Source organism: Oculina patagonica, chromosome 2, assembly GCF_052425735.1.
Source record: "Oculina patagonica isolate OP01 chromosome 2, crgOcupat, whole genome shotgun sequence".
In the NCBI taxonomy this organism is placed as follows: domain Eukaryota; kingdom Metazoa; phylum Cnidaria; class Anthozoa; order Scleractinia; family Oculinidae; genus Oculina; species Oculina patagonica.
Window position 1 is genome coordinate 42,059,604 of NC_135759.1, and position 18,134 is coordinate 42,077,737.

Below are 18,134 nucleotides of genomic sequence, written 5' to 3' on the forward strand. Positions count from 1 at the left end.
TGAGAATTTACTGGTTCATCAAGGTAGTATAATCCATTAGTTGTAAGAATTTACTGGTTCATCAAGGTAGTATAATCCATTAGTTGTGAGAATTTACTGGTTCATCAAGGTAGTATAATCCATTAGTTGTGAGAATTTACTGGTTCATCAAGGTAGTATAATCCATTAGTTGTAAGAATTTACTGGTTCATCAAGGTAGTATAATCCATTAGTTGTGAGAATTTACTGGTTCATCAGTAGTATAGTTGACAAGTTTCTTTCTGCTGCTGATATTGAAAGGAAAAAAGCTTAATATAAATCACGAGCCGCCATAGAAATCTTCGGAAGTCTTCGGCAGTCTGCGGGAATATTCGGTAGTCTTCGAAAATCTTCCGAACTAATCAGAAGTCGTCGGAAAATGGCCGAAAACTTCTAATCCTTCATATACTAAACAAAATTATATTGGCCTTTTTGGAACCGTTTTTGTTTCGTTCTGGATAAAATTTAATGTTACAGTGAATTTTTGTACTGTTAGTGTTAAAATGCCTAAAAATTTACTGTTTCGCGTTAAAGAGCCAAAAAATCAAGTTTTTAGTGTTGTCGAGGTGCCGCCATTCAGACTCTCCTAAGTACTCTTGACCATCAGAAAGGGGTGCGCTTTTTCTCTCCGTGTTCTCTTATTTTTAGTTTCCAATGCTTGGACTTTCGTCCTTTCAGAATTCAAAAGGAAGTAAATAATATGCCTCAATTAAATATAACTTTGAACGAAAGCTTTCAAAGCTAATTTTGACTATAGTTTTAATATAGAGATTAAACTGCTTGGATATTTGATTCTTATATTTACTTAATAAAGGTTTAAATCATAATCCACAGACCCGGGAAGCCGCGTTTTCCACAGACCTCGGGATCCCGGGAACCTTTAACCCGGCGCCCCAGCCCCGCGTTTTCTACTAATCCAATAAAAAGTACGAAGGTTTTCATGCGAGTCAAGTTAATTTTTGCTTACTTTTCGAAGCCATTACAATGCACGAATTTTCGCGGGATTACTCGGGACAATGATAATAAGAACAAAAGTTCCAAATACTGCGTGGCACTAAAAAAAGGAGAAATGAAATAGGTATAAAAAGTGCCATAATTGATTAAAAAAAAAACGGGCGTTTCGGGCGATAGTCCTTCTTCGGTGGTAATTAAGTGGCAGTTTCTCTTAAAGCGGTCCATCGCATTTCGGGTCGGAAAAAAAGTTTTCCCTCAAACTTTGCCCAGTGAACTATCTTAGGTTGTAAGTAAATGCAACGACTTTAGTTTTTGGAAATACGTTAAAATATATTTTTTAGAGCTCTCAACAGTGAAGGCTGCAAAAGGCCTAATTTTGAGCTTGGCCAGAACGAGAAATTTCATAAGTTGACGAGCTCGCCGCTCAAAAACAACCAAACGCACCAAATTATTATTATTATTCCTAAGTTAAGTGGTCCTTCAAAGGTTGGAAACGCATGTTAATTTTGATACATTTTGATTTACGGGTCCGTGAAAATTTAAATATATGCAACCGTTAGATCGCTTTTTGTAAACATGCAAAAGTATGGTGTCTTCGCCGGCCTTTATTTCACGAGTCCAGACCAGACCATTCTAAATTCCAACTGAATTCTACTAAACAGATGTTAAGAAGCATAGAAATATAAAAATACCGTGCACTTTTTATCTTCCTTTGCCACAGCGACTTCGAAAATTTCGTGCTTATGCGAGTAAGTAAGCTCATTTGCATAATGTGTATGAAATACTCGCATAAGCACGAAATGTTCGAAGTCGCTGTGGCAAAGGAAGATAAAAAGTGCAAGGTATTTTTATATTTCTATACTTCCTAACATCTGTTTAGTAGGATTCAGTTGGAATTTAGAATGGTCTGGTCTGGACTCGTGAAATAAAGGCTGGCGAAGACACCATACTTTTGCATGTTTACAAAAAGCGATCTAACGGTTGCTGATATTTAAATTTTCACGGACCCGTAAATCAAAATGTATCAAAATTAACATGCGTTTCCAACTTTTGAAGGACCACTTAACCTAGGAATAAGAATAATAATTTGGTGCGTTTGGTTGTTTTTGAGCGGCGAGCTCGTCAACTTATGAAATTTCTCGTTCTGGCCAAGCTCAAAATTAGGCCTTTTGCAGCCTTCACTGTTGAGAGCTCTAAAAAATATATTTTAACGTATTTCCAAAAACTAAAGTCGTTGCATTTACTTACAACCTAATATAGTTCACTGGGCAAAGTTTGAGGGAAAACTTTTTTCCGAACCCGAAATGCGATGGACCGCTTTAAGAGAAACTGCCACTTAACAACGCCCTCGGGACAAAACCCGAGCAATCGGATTGATTAATTTTGGTTGTCGGTTTTCCGTCTACACTCTGAAACGTTTGACTGCTTGGCTTACTCTGTTATTTTTGTGGGACAATCCAAACGTTACGGCTTGTAACTTTACGTATTTGAACAATAGACCACCCCTGCGCTAATAAACCTGCGCAGGATGTTAAGAAAACAATCAAATCATGAGAAAAACTCAATAGAAATCACGAGCCGACAAATAATAATCTTTTACATTAGCTCTACCAGACACTAAGAAAAAATCTAATTGCCACTCGGTGAAAGGTATAAAGAAAACAAATCTACTTTTTTTTTGAGCACCTATCAATGTTAAACCGCTGGGGGGAGAGGAGGAGGCCGGGCATAGGCAGGGGATTTGTCGACAATTGTTTGCCCGTAGTGGGGACTTCTTACCGTTTTAATATACTTTTTTTACAGCATCTTACTGAATTTTAGTGACTGTTTTGAACATCCACAAATGCTCTGGGGTTGGGCATTTCATGTGAACTGAAAGTTTCCGCTAAGTTCAAATGCCTCCCGCCGCCTATGCCCGATCTCCCCTTCCTGCGGCTAAAAGTGCATTATAGTTCCGGTCAAGTCCATTGAAATGAAGCCGGATTATGGGTAGCAGCAAAATGTAGCGTGGTTTTTACTGTGGTGTTATGTTGAATTAAACGTGTTAGAAAGTCGGCGACACAGAATTTTGGTCGGAAGTATCTCTTACAGTCTTGAACTTGCCGTTACAAAAAATGTAAAACACTGTGTGAAAAAATTGTACATTCTCTCAACATCTGATTTGCAACTTCATCGTTTTAGAAAATGTGTTGAATGCTTAATTAGCTGCTTCTGCTAATGGACGAAAACGTCTTATTTATTTTTCAATTCTTAGCTCTTTATTTTTTATTTATGATTATTTATACAGAGGTTTGGAGAAATTCAATGAAACACGCAGTTCGTTTTTTTCAGCTGTGTTTATATCTGTATTAGGAGTAGACCATAAATTTTTGAAAGCTCTAGGGCATCTCTTATTTCAAAGGTATTTTAAAATTCCATTTTATATTAAGGAGTTTCTACGGCGCATATATAACAAAACAAAATACAACTGTGATATTATACTTTGATGTGCCATTTTAAATCATCGCCTTGAAGTTAACAACATTTTACTGAAAACGAAAATCTGTACTATGATATTCTTGATGCTCCGCGGTCTATTTAAGAATTGGTTCATGCTTAGCGTGCGTATAACGAGTATGGATGCACGCGGGAAGTTTGGAGAGCACAAAAGCAGCGTAAGAGTTGCTCGAGGCGTAGCCGAGAGCAACTCTAACTTCTTGAGGGCCGTAAAAATGACGTTAGAAAAGTTCAAAATTTTGCAGTGACTCACCCGCCTAACGGCTAGAAGTCCAACTCGAGTACATTTTATTACGTCATTTCAATGGTCTGTAAGAGAGCTAGTGTAGACCATGCAAAATGATGTCGATTTTTAAAACTGATTAATTCAAAGATTTGGATTTTGACGATTTTGGCAGGGATAGTGAACATTCAGCATCGTTAGGAGGCTTAGAGTATCTTGGATGCTTGATCATTGCCGTTAGTTTCTCTTCCCTGCCCATGTCTCGTGATCTTACCGTAATTTTTTATTGAGATTTTCACTTGACACTTTGGCGGAAAAATTGTAAAAGCAACATAAATCACTTCGCAAAAGACGAGACTGGATCTAATATTATCCCAAAAAAATGGCCGAGGAGCCTCTGCAGTTTATGGCAATTAAGACAATGTTTACAAGCTTGAACTCTTGGGAAAGAGAAGAAAGAAAATACAAGAGCAGGCAATGTCACTAAAATTAGGAAGAGGCTCTACTAATTTTTTAAGATCATGATAAGTATTGTTTATCGTCTTGTATCAAAAATGCTGAACTGGTCTCTGCAATATTTTATTTGCTACAAGTTGCGTCAGTTTTATGCGCTGATCAAAATTGAAATTTCGCCAATAGCCGTATGAAAACACCACCAAAAACTTGTATAAAGTACGCAGGACAAATGCAAAATGGACCAAGATTAATATTTGAATAACTGCTTAAAGAAATATTTTCCATTCTATCCTTTTTAGCCACTTGAAATGTTATTTCAGATGTTTATGTTTAAGTGCGAGTTAATTTTAAGTGTGCCATTTTAAGATCAGAGTATCAACCTAAATTTTAAAACAGCACTGTTTTGAAAATATTAGTGTGATATTTATTTCCGTCTCTCATCCCTCATATTCTTTGGCAAGGAAAGTGATTGCTCAGCATTGTTAGGACTCCTGGAATATCTTGGAGGCTTGATCAACGGGTTTTTCTTTCCCACCTCTCGTGTCCCATGATCTTGTCGCAATAATCTCTTAAGTACTCTTTTGACCTCTTGGTGAAAAACCGTTAAAACCTTGAGGAAGGGAATAAATTTTGTAGCACGGGAAGAAAGTTTGCTATTTCGACTTTTGCCTAAATGTTAAACAGGCCTCTCGCAGTATAAGTGGCGTAAGTTCTGTTTGTTGAGCGAATTTAAAATTTCGCTAATAGCTGTAGGAACACCAGCTAAAAAAATTATATAATACACAGGAAGATGGCCATGCTAAATGGACCATTATTTGAATAGCTGCTTAAAGAAAATGATTTCCCTTATTTTAATATTTTGCTACTGTGAATGTTTCTTCAGATGCTCTATGTTTTTCTAGTTCAAGTGCGTTTATTTTTATTCGTATTTTTATTGATATAGTCCCGCCATAAAGTCGGCAGTAAAACGTTTTAGTTTAGCCGAGTTCATGTGTTTCAGTTGATGAACCTTTAACCACCAAGCATGGGTAAACAGATTGGTTCCAAACATTGAAACAAGACCGCCCTAAATCCTGTTGTCTTATACCTTATAAACTAAGATTTTTTACATAAAATAATAAAAAAAAGACTAAGGTTTTACTTTTCCCTCGAGGCAAATTCGTAATGGTCCACACTTTCAAACAAACTTGTTTAAACATTTTTCTTTTGTGAATAATAAGAGCGTTCTCTTCCATTCCCCACATGTCCCGTGATCTTGTTGCAATACTCTCTTAAGAATACTTTTAACCTCTTAATGAAAAACTGTTGAAAACAAAACAAAGCACATTGAAGAAAGACTTGCCAGGGCCTAACATAACCACGTGGCCGAAATGCCTTTGCCGTGCTTACGAAAACCTAGAGAAAGGGAACAAATTTTGTTGCACGGGGGCGGGAAACATCAATATAAATAAAAACAAAGTTTGCTATATTGACTCTCATCTAAATGTTAAACAGTTCTCTCGCAGTCGGTGGCCGGCGTAAGTTCTGTATGTTGAGCGAAATTGAAATTTCACTAATAGCTAAAGGAACACCAGCTAAAAATAATTTAAAGTACACAGGTAAATGGCCATGCTAAATGGACTATTATTTGAATAGCTGCTTCAGAAAAGAAAATGATTTCCCATATTTTAATATTTTGCTCCTGTAAATGTTTCTTCAGATGCTCTATGTTTTTCAAGTGCAAGTGAATTTCTTTTATGTACTCTTTTATTGTCATAGGTTCGCCACAAAGTCGGCAGTAAAAAGTTCCAGTTTAGCCGAGTTCATATGCTTCAGTCGACGAATTAAGAAAACCGTGGAAGGCACGAGGAGGGTTAATAAGCTTCCAAGCATGGGTAAATGATAAGTTCCAAACATTGAAACGAGACCGCCCTAAACTTTGGTGTTTTGTTTATAATCTAAATATAAACTAAGGTGTTACTTTTCCCTCAAGGCTTCTTCTTAATGGTCCACACTTATAACAAACTTGTTTAAACGTTTTTCTTTTGTGCTCTTACTTTTCCCTCAAGGCTTCTTCTTAATGGTCCACACTTATAAACAAACTTGTTTAAACATCTTTCTTTTGTGAACAATAAGAGCATTATTTCTGAAAAGCGGCAACTGTTCCCCCCACTTACGATATTAAACAAACTAAATGGTTCTGAAGTATATACAAATACGACTAAATAGACTTCATTAATACAAATCGAGTACGTTTACTATAAAAAAAACTAACATCGTTCCTGTTTCTACGCATTTTCAGTTGTGGATGAATCCAGAACAACGAAGATGAATATCGTGGCAAGCTTGTTGCTATCTGCGTTGACATACGCTGTTTCAAATGGTTTGTATTGTATTTCAATCAGCTAACTAACTGAATTCAGTAACCTCATTTTAAACGATCTGTTCTTAGGTCGCTAGTAAGTAATCTTATGATACGAGCAAGTAAAGACTTAAAAAATTTTTTTACCAAAAATGCTTAAACCCTTCCTTCTTCATTTATCAAAAGAGCAGATTATCTCATCCAGGAAACTTTATATGATTGAAGCTCATTTTCTTAAGGTTGTCTTAGAAGCGACTATCAAATATTTTAAACGTTTGTCTATACAAAAGCAGCTTGACTTAAAGTCAGAGCAAAATGCGCTTAGAAAGTGACAAATTTCATTAAGGAAAAAGAGTAGCTTAAAACACCTACGGTTCAGCTATGGACCTTAAATCTTAAAAATGCCTTCATCATTACCTCTCGCCCTTCAAAACACCATCAATTATCCCTACATTCTAACTATTCAGAACATGTTATTTTGTTTTATTTCATTTTGTTAAAATTTCTTTAAAAAGTTAATGGTAGCACTTTTTAATACTTTTTTAGGTTGTGACACCGTCCTGACAGAAGCAGGAGCCTGTTGTGTTTTCCCGTTCGAGTACAATGGTGAAAACTACTGCAAGTGCACCAGCAATAATTGGTTTCGACCATGGTGCAGTTTGACCCCTTTTTATGCGGGAAAGTGGGGACATTGTCCAGGTATATCTATTTTTTAGTATAATTTCCAGAGGTAGATATAAAAATGGGACATTCTGATTCATCGCGAAGCTCTGGTTTATGATGCGCTTTTGTACCAAAAATATTTTCAAGGAGATGGTACGTTCTCAAGGTATAAGAATTGATCGCAAACACGGTTGTTTTGGATATCTCACGCGGGCGTGAGAAATTTAGTAAAAAGTGAGCATATAATTAATATGCAGACCCATCTCGTTTAAAGAATTTAAATTTCTTTGTTTGAAATTTAGTACAATTGTTTCTTTAAAAACTGAAATCATAAAGTCGTTTCTTTTCAAGATATACATAAGGCAACAGTAAAGTAACAATCAGTCTTGACTTCGGATCAGCAACCTTTGTATATTAGCTTTGTAGTTTGTTACTATTTTTATTAAAAATATTCTTTTCCATTACACAGCTATCAATCAACAACGCTCCAGTTTAAACTGTATAATACGCGTAAAAATTCCTCTCCTTTCTTTCCCTTTTCTCTACTTTTTTTCTTAGTTTCGAATTTCCCTGAAGATGAAGCTCTAGAGCTTTAATAACTTTGTTACTTTTGGTTCATTATAAAGAGGGTCTGGGTAAGAGTATTAGACATCAACTAGCAAAAGGCCCAACACTCTATCTCCTCCTCTCCAAATTGTTCATGCTAGCTAAATGATTAATAATACAGTTGCTCAGTTATTTGGAGGATTTATGCCAACATGCATGATAATGTGTACAGTCATTTTGATAACAGTTGAGGGGTTTAAAAAACACATAAACTGCTCACTGATTCGTTGTTCTTCTTGTCTGATTGTCCGAAATTATGATTTCTTTTTAGATGATCAGGCAACAACTGCTCCTCCAACTTCTTCAGGTAAACTGACATTCAAACAATTGCAAATTTATGAGTGTAGCGTGTTGTAAAGGAAAACAATATATGTATCATAAAGAAATTCATCTTTCCAAAACGCCGATGGATCTAAACGGCTGCTTGCTTCTTATAATCGGACAGACAAGATTGTATGTTGTGATTTAGCATTCGAAACTGGTTGCACTCATTTAAATAATCTGTTTTAGCTCGCTAGCACTTTCTAAGTACTCTAATGATCATCACCGGGCAAGGAAACCGAAAATACTAATTGTATAAATGTTACTTTTACATTAAACAGCGGATTTTTTAACTCATCCAGGAATCTTCAGCTGAATAAAGTTCGTTTTGTAAGCGTAACTGAAAAGCAACTAGAAAATTCTTAACAAGTTTTCAAAAACAAAAACAGCTTAAATTGTGATCAGAGTAAAATATCTTGGGAGAGTAACAAATCAATACAAATTTCGGGAGGAGAAAGTAAGGATTAATTGTCGGAATTAGGAATGAAAAGCAAAAAAGCTCTACGGTAGCTTGACCTACCGACCTAAATTCTCAATGCTTTTATCACCTCCAATTCTTGATTTCGTCATAACATCATCAAGCAAAACGTTTCTATCTTTGTTTATTTTTCTTACATAAAAAATGGCGAAATATTGACAAAAATACCGTTTTTTTCTTTGATAACGGTGAAGTGTTTACTTTATCTTATGACTCAGTTTAAACGTTGTCTAATACTAATTTATAGGCTGTAACACCGTCGAGACTAAAGAAGGAGACTGTTGTCATTTCCCGTTCGAGTACAAAGGTGAAACATACTGCAAATGCACCAGCGATAATTGGGTTCGACCATGGTGCAGTTTGACCCCTATTTATGAAGGAATGTGGGGACATTGTCCAGGTATATATACTCCACTCCATTTCACGCTAACTTCTCCACTTCACTTCAATATATTGTAATCTATTAATTCGGAAGATGAATAATAGACGATGTTAAAACATATTAACTCTTTATCAATTCGAAGTTCGTCTAGTGTGATCGTGCGAAATTATCATTTGGTTTTTAGATAATCAGCCAACAACAACTCCTCCAGTAGGGACAACCACCGCTCCTCCAACTACTTCAGGTAAACTGAAACTCGATCAAATTTATTGTTAAGGAGAACGATAAATAATTCATTGTTCATGTTCTTTCTGATAGTGCAACATTATCTTCATTTTTAGATACAACTACTACAACTACTTCTCCAGTAGGGACAACCACCGCTCCTCCAACTACTTCAGGTAAACTGATACTCGATCAAATTTATTGTTAAGGAGAACGATAAATAATTCATTGTTCATGTTCTTTCTGATAGTGCAACATTATCTTCATTTTTAGATACAACTACTCCTCCAGTAGGGACAACCACCGCTCCTGCAACTACTTCAGGTAAACTGAAACTCGATCAAATTTATTAGTGAAACGTCTTGTTAAGGAGAACAATAAATAATTCTTTTCAAATGTTCTTTCTGATTGTGCAACATTTGTTTTTTTCATTTATAGATACAACTACTACAACTACTTCTCCAGTAGGGACAACCACCGCTCCTCCAACTACTTCAGGTAAACTGTAACTCGATCAAATTTATTTAGTGATGTTCATGTAGCGTGGTCGTGCAACTTATGAAACAATCTATCAAACCGCAACTCGCGATTTTAAGTGACGGGGATGATCGAAGGATTTTTGGGGGGTTGAAATTTTCGATTCCAGAAGTTTTTTGGGTAGGAAAATTTGGCAAATATTTCTTGGATGGCTTGATTTAAGGTGGAGGTAGTGTTAAATTCAGATAATATGATGAATAAACAAACACGAGTGTACAATGTCTAATGTTCTTCTTTGTGTTATATCATTTTCCCTTTCTTTAAATTTCAGGGACAGAAATTCAGCATGGGTTTTTTTCGGTGTTGATTTTTGCCCCCATTCGATCATCCCCGTCACTTGAAATCCTGAGTACTCCCTGGGGGTTTTAAACGATCTGTTTCTAGGTATAATGTTATGAGGCAAGCAAGCAACGGTTTAAAGATTTAACTATTAAAGAAAGCGATTCGGACAGCCAGCAGAATACAATATAAATGAGTTGCCCTGGCCTTTTTCAGGCGATGGTAAGCCATTGAGAAATCTTGGGGTTTTACTCACTGTTTGGCCAATTCCTTCATGCAGAAAGTTTTTGGTCTCTAAAATCATAAAAATGTGGATTTTTAGAAAGTAGTTTGATTCTTCATTTATCACTTTAAAAACTTTCTATGAGCTAAAAAGAAGGGCGTTTGCTGCTGGCAAGGCTATCGGCAGGAAAACTTAGAGCCCGTGATAAATGCCAGGACATTTTCATGGAATACAACCAATTGAATATTAAATTATCCCTCCTGTTTACTCCATTAGCATTAAGGTATGGAATAGCCAACCGGCTCACTCTCAACTCAGACTTTCTTAAGTGAGCTCTACCTCATTACCATAAACACCCATTCCATTTACTACTCCAATCCGCAACAGAAATCCGCACCCATTCCAAACCAAACCTAAGCACATCAAAAAAAAGCACAGAATCTTCTTTAAAAGATATTCTTCGATCTTTTTTTAAAGTTCCTGAACACATATATGTTTCTGTGAGGACATGAACTCGCTTATTCGTTGCGTTTGTTTAATATGCTCTTAAAGCTTTTTTTAAAGATAATAATTATCTTTTTGTAAAGTCATATATCATTTTTCGCTGATACTATTGTAAGGTTGATATTTTCTAGCAGCGATAAAAACAATCACTCTTTGGATCGTTTTTATTCGTAAATTGGTTTTGTGGTTAGTTACTATTTGCTATTCAATAACAAATTTTCTTTTAAAAAGCTTATTTAGATCGATTTTAAAAAGAATTCTGTTTTTTTAAACTTAAGTGAGTCATTTTTTTGGCATCTTTTTCATTTTGCCATTACACAACTTTTACAACGCTTCAATGCATGTAAACTACATATTACGCTATAAACCGCCTCACCCTTTTCTCCACTTTACTCTACTCTTTTAAGACTCATGATAGTTCCCTAAGGATGCAGTATTAGAGCTTTAATTTGTTATTTTTGGTCCATTATAAAGTGGCTCTGGGTAAGGATATTTAACGGCAACTGACAAAAGGGCCAACACTTCATTTCCTCCACTCCAAACTGCTCATGCAAGACAATTATTATTTATATTGTAGCTCAGTTATTTGAAAGTTATATTTATAGAATCTAGACAGTCATAGTGGCACCAGTTGATGTTTAAAACATATAAACTGTTTACCGATTCTTAGTTCGTCTTGCGTGATCGTGCAACATTGACATTTCTTTTTTAGATAATCAGCCAACAACAGCTGCTCCTCCAGTAGTGACAACCGCCGCTCCTCCGCCGCCAACTACTTCAGGTAAACTGATACTTAAACAAATTTATGAGTGAAAAGCAATTTATCATTCTAAGAAAAAGATAAAACGCCGAAGGATCCATCGACTGCAGCTGTTTGCCTCTTTATATAATCGGGCCAGACAGGCAAGGTTTTGAGAAATGCTCTTGTAGCATTAGAATTAGTAACAGTGATTAAAATGTTTCGTTAGCAAGCGATCTTTTTTTAAGGTCGTTGCCCCGAAATAGAACTGAACGGCTAACTCTTTATTAAGCCGTAACAAAACTCGTAAGCAAACATGACGCCACCAATATCTTCACGATTTTTCAGTTAAAGAAATCCTTGTTAAGGCCGATTTACACGGTACGATTTTGTCGCATGCGACATGCTTACGACAGGCCTACGACATGACTTAGGGACATTCAGGTTTGATTTACACGAAACAATTCGTGTTGTAGACCTGTCGTAAGCATGTTGCATGCGACAAAATCGTACCGTGAAAATCGGCCTTTATTTAACACATTTTCCCCTTAATATGTTAATACTTATTTTGCTGTAAAATTGCACAAAACTGCTTAGAAAACTTACCCACAAAAGGAACAGCATATATTTAGAGAATTTTCTTGATAAAAAGCAGCGTTTTGGATTTTTCAGGGCAACTTTCGAGCACCTTTTATTAATCAGAAGCAACTTTTTTTGAGTTTTGGAGCAACTTTTGAGCAACGTTTTGAGAAATTATGGGCAGCTTTTTGGGAAATCTCGAACAACTTGTGGAAAGCCCTAGCGAGCCCACCGGCAAAGTACACATTTCCAGTAATAATTTATTTTTCAAACATAAGAATTGATCTGTTTTCGTTTTACAGAAAGAAGTTGATCGCTACACCCAAAATGTGAGAAAAAATTGATTGGTCACCATACTCGTTAACAAGAAAAGACGATTTGTTTTCTTTCTCGCGGACTAAGCCGCATAGAAAAAAGCCGCCATTTTGTTTATGTGCCCTTGTTAATGACGCTTAAAATTCTGCGCAGTAAGGATGCGCAATGCAATACAGGGTAATGACCTTAATGTCGTCATGACAATTTTATTTTCTTTACTGTTATAAGCTGCCAGCTGTGGTTCCAGGCCCGTTGGTGCTCGTATCGTGGGTGGTACCCAGGCTCAAAATGGCAGCTGGCCGTGGATGGCTATGCTGGCCTATGCTGGAGGATCGCAGTTCTGTGGTGGATCACTGATTGGTGAACAATGGGTGTTGACTGCTGCTCAATGTGTTGATGGTTTTTCTCCAAGCCAGATCGTTGTAAGGTTGGTGATTGTACTTTACTAGGTTATTTAGGTAGACTAGTGAAAGGAAAGTTTAGGCGGGAGTCGCAGGAATGTTTTCAGCTATAATAACAGAAGTATAATAACAGAAGCGCTGCGAGTGGAAAATCAAGCAAAACCTTTTATTAGGTCATGCAATTCTTTTCAACATTTTTTTAATTTTTTCATTATTTTTTAATAAATTTATTGAGAAAAAGGGTATTTCCCAAAGGGGAGAGCGCGAACGGGACGTGAGTATCAATGCGAGGCGCTTTCCGAATTAAAAGCTCAAATATACCTATTTACAAAGAAAATACCTATTTATAAAGAAAAATATGTCTTATCGGCGCGTGTCGCGTGTCGCAGATAAAATGTCGCGGGTCCGAAAAACTAATTCCTGCGACAAGGACATTCCCTGACTGCCGACCAAGTACGGAGATAATCTACATCGAAAAGTTAGTTTAATAAAGAAAAATAATGTTTTATTAGTGGAGTAAAGTTATCAAATCAGTCTACCTACGCTGCAATCAAACTCCATGGATTTTATAGGAACGAGTTTGAATCCTAACTTTCTTATTTATAGTGTTCTTAGACAGCACAGTTTACCTGACTATTATCCCAAAAAAGGAAGGGGAGAAGCAAAACCTCTCTATAGCTAGTGCCTAAACTGATAAACCATCTGGCTAGCCTTCCTATCGGTACAAACACGGAAACGTTATACGCGAGAGGCAAAAATTGTAAATATTTCCTATTGAAAACTTAATCATACCGCTATCGTAGAGAAAATATGCTGCTCACTTAAAGCAAGCTGTAATATTCGTATTAGGCTGATGATTATGATTTAAATAATATTTCTCAGCTAAGAAGTAAAAAGTACTGTTTGATTCTATCCGTACTACTGCTTTTACGGAGTTTAAGAGTAAAATTCAGCGCTTTACCTTTGTTTAGACGCGTTTATTTTTTCTAATGATATTTAACAATTATTAACCGAAGTGGAAGATTTTCACGGACACTGAGGGGAAAAATTGTTTAAGTATAAACCAAACCAGTAAAAAAGAAGGATCATAGTGGCGAATTTGGGCGATTTGAAGAGTTTTGCGCTGATTGTTACTCCACCTATTAGTAACAGTATTTTGAGACGCAGAGACGTCGCGACGAAATAAACAAATGGGGTAGATTTTGAGCTTAAATGTAGGCATTACTCGCAATATTTTTTAGTCAATAAGTACCTTTCGTTGTTCCTTTCTTGATATTTTGAACACACAAACAGTCACACCGCTTGTATGGGCTCCCTGTGGGTAAATGTGGATAAATAACAAGTGGAATGGCGACTTGGATGAATAAAATTATGATCATGTTTAGGACCGGCGGGGTTTTTTTTTTATCTAATTGTGTTTATTTTGATACACATGTAGGATGGGAGCCTACAAGATAACCGACATTGCGCAAGAACTGGAGGTTGAAAGGATTATAATGCATGAGAGCTTCGACATTGTTACGTACGAAAACGACATCGCGCTCCTAAAACTGAAGACCGAAGTGACACTTGGCACAAGTGTCGGGCTCGTGTGTCTCAACAAAGACAACACGTTGGCATCCGGGACATGCTGTATTACAGGCTGGGGATGGTTAGAGGAAAACGCGCAATCCCAACCAGACTACCTTCAAGAAGCGTCAGTAGAACTCATAGGAGTAAGTGAATGTAACACAGAACCTTACCACCCAGATGCGATTTTCTCCACCATGCTTTGCGCTGGTCTTTTGCCTGAAGGAGGAGTGGATGCCTGTCAAGGTGATGTTGGGGGTCCCTTGGTGTGCGAGGGAGATGGCAAGTGGTACCTCACAGGAGTTACAAGCTGGAATGAAGGGTGCGCTAGGCCTGAAAAACCTGGCGTCTATACCAAAGTGTTACGCTTTGTGGACTGGATCTACGCAATAAGTGGAATTGAATAGGATAGAAACTTTATTAACGTGTCAAATAAGCACTTAGCTCGGGAAAACCCATACTAATTCGGGGACACGAAAGAGAGGGGATCATGTACTTAAGATAATCTCTCTGTCATGTTAGATTAGTGATGCTTTTGTGAAGGAAAGCAAATTTAAAACATGTGAGGTAGAATAATAAAGAAAACAAAAGCATTATTTTGTGTTCAAGGCTTTTTTATCTAATGACAATAGAAAAATTAAACCCAAGCTTTGGAAGACGAGGGAAACGGCAAAGTTCGAATTCTGCCATACAATACAATACAATACAATGTGCCATAAAATAACATGTTACCAACCTTCAAAATACCCGTCTTGGAGTTTTAGTGACATGCGTAATCAAACTTTAATTATACCCTTTCTCTTTATTTCATTTTCATTTTCTTCTGATCCCACGGGGGTACTCGGGATTTCAAATGACGGGGATGATCGAATGGGGGCAAAATTCAAGACCCAAAAAAAATCCCAAGGGCTTCCAACATAACCCAAAAAAATCCCTAGATCAAAAATTCAACCCCTCAAAAATCAAAAGCAAAACATGTTTGTTTGTATAGACTCTTGGTTTTAGGCCATCATAACTTGATTAAAAATATAACACAAACAGCGGTGATAAACATTATGAAAAATCGCATTTTTATAAACTTGACGTTTCGTATGCTAAGCTACATACATTTTCAAAAGTATGACCGTTAAAATTTTGGCAACTATTTATATATTGCTATGAAAGGGGTCTGGAACCGAGACTGAGACAATTGATCTACAGCAGTAACTTAATATTTACATTAGGTTAATAAAGTAACAACCTCTTACTGCCGACATTGGCATTTAAAGAAGGTTGTAGTTCATGAATGTATAAGGTCTCTTTAATCTTGCAGTGGAGGTCAGTTTTGCCTGACGCAAGGATTTCAAAATGATCCCATTTGATGTTATGGCCTGTGGTTTTTATGTGATCAGCAATAGCTGATGGATGGTCGCATTTAGTGAGGGCCTTAAAGTGTTCAGTTTTTCTGTCATGCAATCGTCGTTTTGTTTTCCCAATGTAAACATCGTCACAGTCCCAGCAGCTAGCTTTGTAGATGACCTTAGATCGTTGAGAACGGTTGAGGCGGTCTTTGCACGGAAAGAAGGATTTGATGCGGCGTGTGTTCTGAAAAATGATCTTGAGGTTGACGAAAGAGTAGAAGTTGGATACACAGGATTTAAGGCGTTTAGTGATTTGGATGCTCGGAAGACCTAAGTAGGGTAACAGGATTATGACATCTTTTTTAGGAACTGTCGCACGTAAAGTTTATAAAAATGCGATTTTTCATAATGTTTATCGCCGCTGTTTGTGTTATATTTTTAATCATGTTTGTTTGTGCTTTGTTCACAGAAAAACGCAGCCAAAGCACTACCACGAATGTTCAGATTGCTTTAAATACCCAAAAACATCCCTACTTAAATCAAAAAAATACTTGCCAAATTTTCCTACCCAAAAAAATCCCGGAATCGAAAATTTCGAACCCAAAAAAATCATTCGATCATCCCCGTCACTTAAAATCCCGAGTACCCCCCTGGGCTTCTGATCACCCGACCTTAATATCTATAAAGTCCTCAAAGTTTTCTGGATTAAAAAGACTGTCACACTACTGACACAAGGCGCAATAATTTGCTCTCGTATAAGAACTCGGTAAAAACAACAAATTCTTCCCAAATTTAGAGACTGAGATAAAACAAGACAAAAAGTAGTCTTCGCAAAATAGTAACCACTGATGGGAAAATAACAAATAATCTAAAAAATAAATAAGTAAATAAATAAATAAATAAAAATACTTTATTTGTCACTCCAGTAAAACGGAATTTCAGTAACAACTACAATAAAAGCTCTAAATATGTAAAAAATACACCGTTTTTAAAATTAAAAAGTAGCTTTACCCCTACCAGTGATGCCGCTGCAAAACTGATCAATGAAACTTTCTCTACAAAAAAACAAGCCCCACCAGCAGCTAAACAACAGTTATCAGCAAAGTACCCGGACAAAATTTTAAATTGGGAAAAGTCTACTCCCTTCCAATTTGCGTTACAATTGAGTCAAAAATCAGAGAATTTTAATACAAGGTTTTAAACAATATCGTCTTTACTAATGAAAAATGTATTCGTCTCGGTCTGGCTCAATCTCCAAGCCGCACCTTTTGTCAAGAAGAATGGGAATCCCTCGAGCACTTGTTGGTTGTCTTCTGACTGCATCTTCGGGACGACAAAAGAGTGTGTTCATGGCGGCCATATTGGAGGAGCAAAACAATAGAATGATTTTCCTTTGGGAAAAATAATTCATTTTTATGCAAATATGTTTTATTGTTTGGCTCCTCCAACATAGCTGCCATGAAAACACTCTATACTAAGGGCCTATTTATATGGAGGAGAGTTGTCCCTGGTAGGAGGGTTACCCTCCATACCGAGCCACCCCGGGCGAGAGAGCTTTTCATACGTTTCTTTATAAATAGCTGCGAACTGTTTATTATTTGCCTCAGCCTTCGGCTTCTGCAAATAATTGATCTGCTCGCCACTGACAAATCACGATATTTTTCTCAACCTCGTCCAATAACTGTTAAATATTTCGGTATAAGCTATACCATCATCAGACTAAGAAAATTAACATACAAGCTAGATCGTAAATGCTGTGAGTGAGGAGACGAAAACAATAAGTTTACTCAGGAGAATAGATAGAGTTCTCTGCTAGATTTCAGTCCATTGTTGAGGGAAGGTGCTAGGCGTTTGATGTAATATGCCTCTTTGTATAGAAGTGGATTCCAATTATTGTCACAATCTAACACAGTTTCAATTTGGGTGAAATATTCTTTGTCATTACTAATAGAAGGTGGAACAATGGCTGCGGTCACATCTACGACGTAACTTAAGTTTAACTATAGTTAGTCTCAAGTTACGTGACGTCATACCCAACTATAGTTAGTGCTTTCGGTCGTCTTTGCGGTCACACCAATGCAGTTAACTATAGTTAGTTCTGATTAGCTTTTGAATAATTTCGAATTTAAATTAGTTCATGACAGCCCTTGTTGTTGATCTGTGTCTAGTTGTTCCTCTATTTTTTTCTATTTTTGCACGGCATCTCGGCGTTGAAGAAACAAGAAGCTTGTAGAGCTTTAAACTGCGCTGGTCACGTGACCACCGTAGGGGAGCCATATGGGGGGAATAAAAAATGCACCCCGACCCATCCCCATTACCCGCGAGAAACAATGTTGCGGCTGACAAACAAAACACATTGTGTGACATTTCATGGTTGACTAGTTCCATCTGCAATTATATATTTTTCTTGTATGCTTATGCTGGCCAAATTTAATTCCCAAGATCGTTATCCTTGAAGGCAAAAAAATCTATTAAATCAGCATCA

General features: G+C 36.8%; 1 protein-coding gene across 2 annotated transcripts in view; it reads left to right on the plus strand.

Annotated features, from left to right (window-relative positions):
* Positions 1-14,905, plus strand: part of LOC144641477 (uncharacterized) — a 108,030-nt gene extending 93,125 nt beyond the window's left edge. The window contains exons 11-18 of one of the 2 annotated variants that reach the window (XM_078500480.1): positions 8,804-8,956; positions 9,123-9,182; positions 9,280-9,339; positions 9,437-9,487; positions 9,602-9,661; positions 11,419-11,487; positions 12,568-12,766; positions 14,179-14,905. In XM_078500480.1, the coding sequence (XP_078356606.1) occupies positions 8,804-8,956; positions 9,123-9,182; positions 9,280-9,339; positions 9,437-9,487; positions 9,602-9,661; positions 11,419-11,487; positions 12,568-12,766; positions 14,179-14,716 (1,190 nt within the window). In that variant the 3' untranslated portion in view covers positions 14,717-14,905. The remainder of the gene's footprint in view (positions 1-8,803; positions 8,957-9,122; positions 9,183-9,279; positions 9,340-9,436; positions 9,488-9,601; positions 9,662-11,418; positions 11,488-12,567; positions 12,767-14,178) is intronic. The other variant, XM_078500488.1, reaches the window with a different exon arrangement.
* Positions 14,906-18,134: the final 3,229 nt, after the last annotated feature.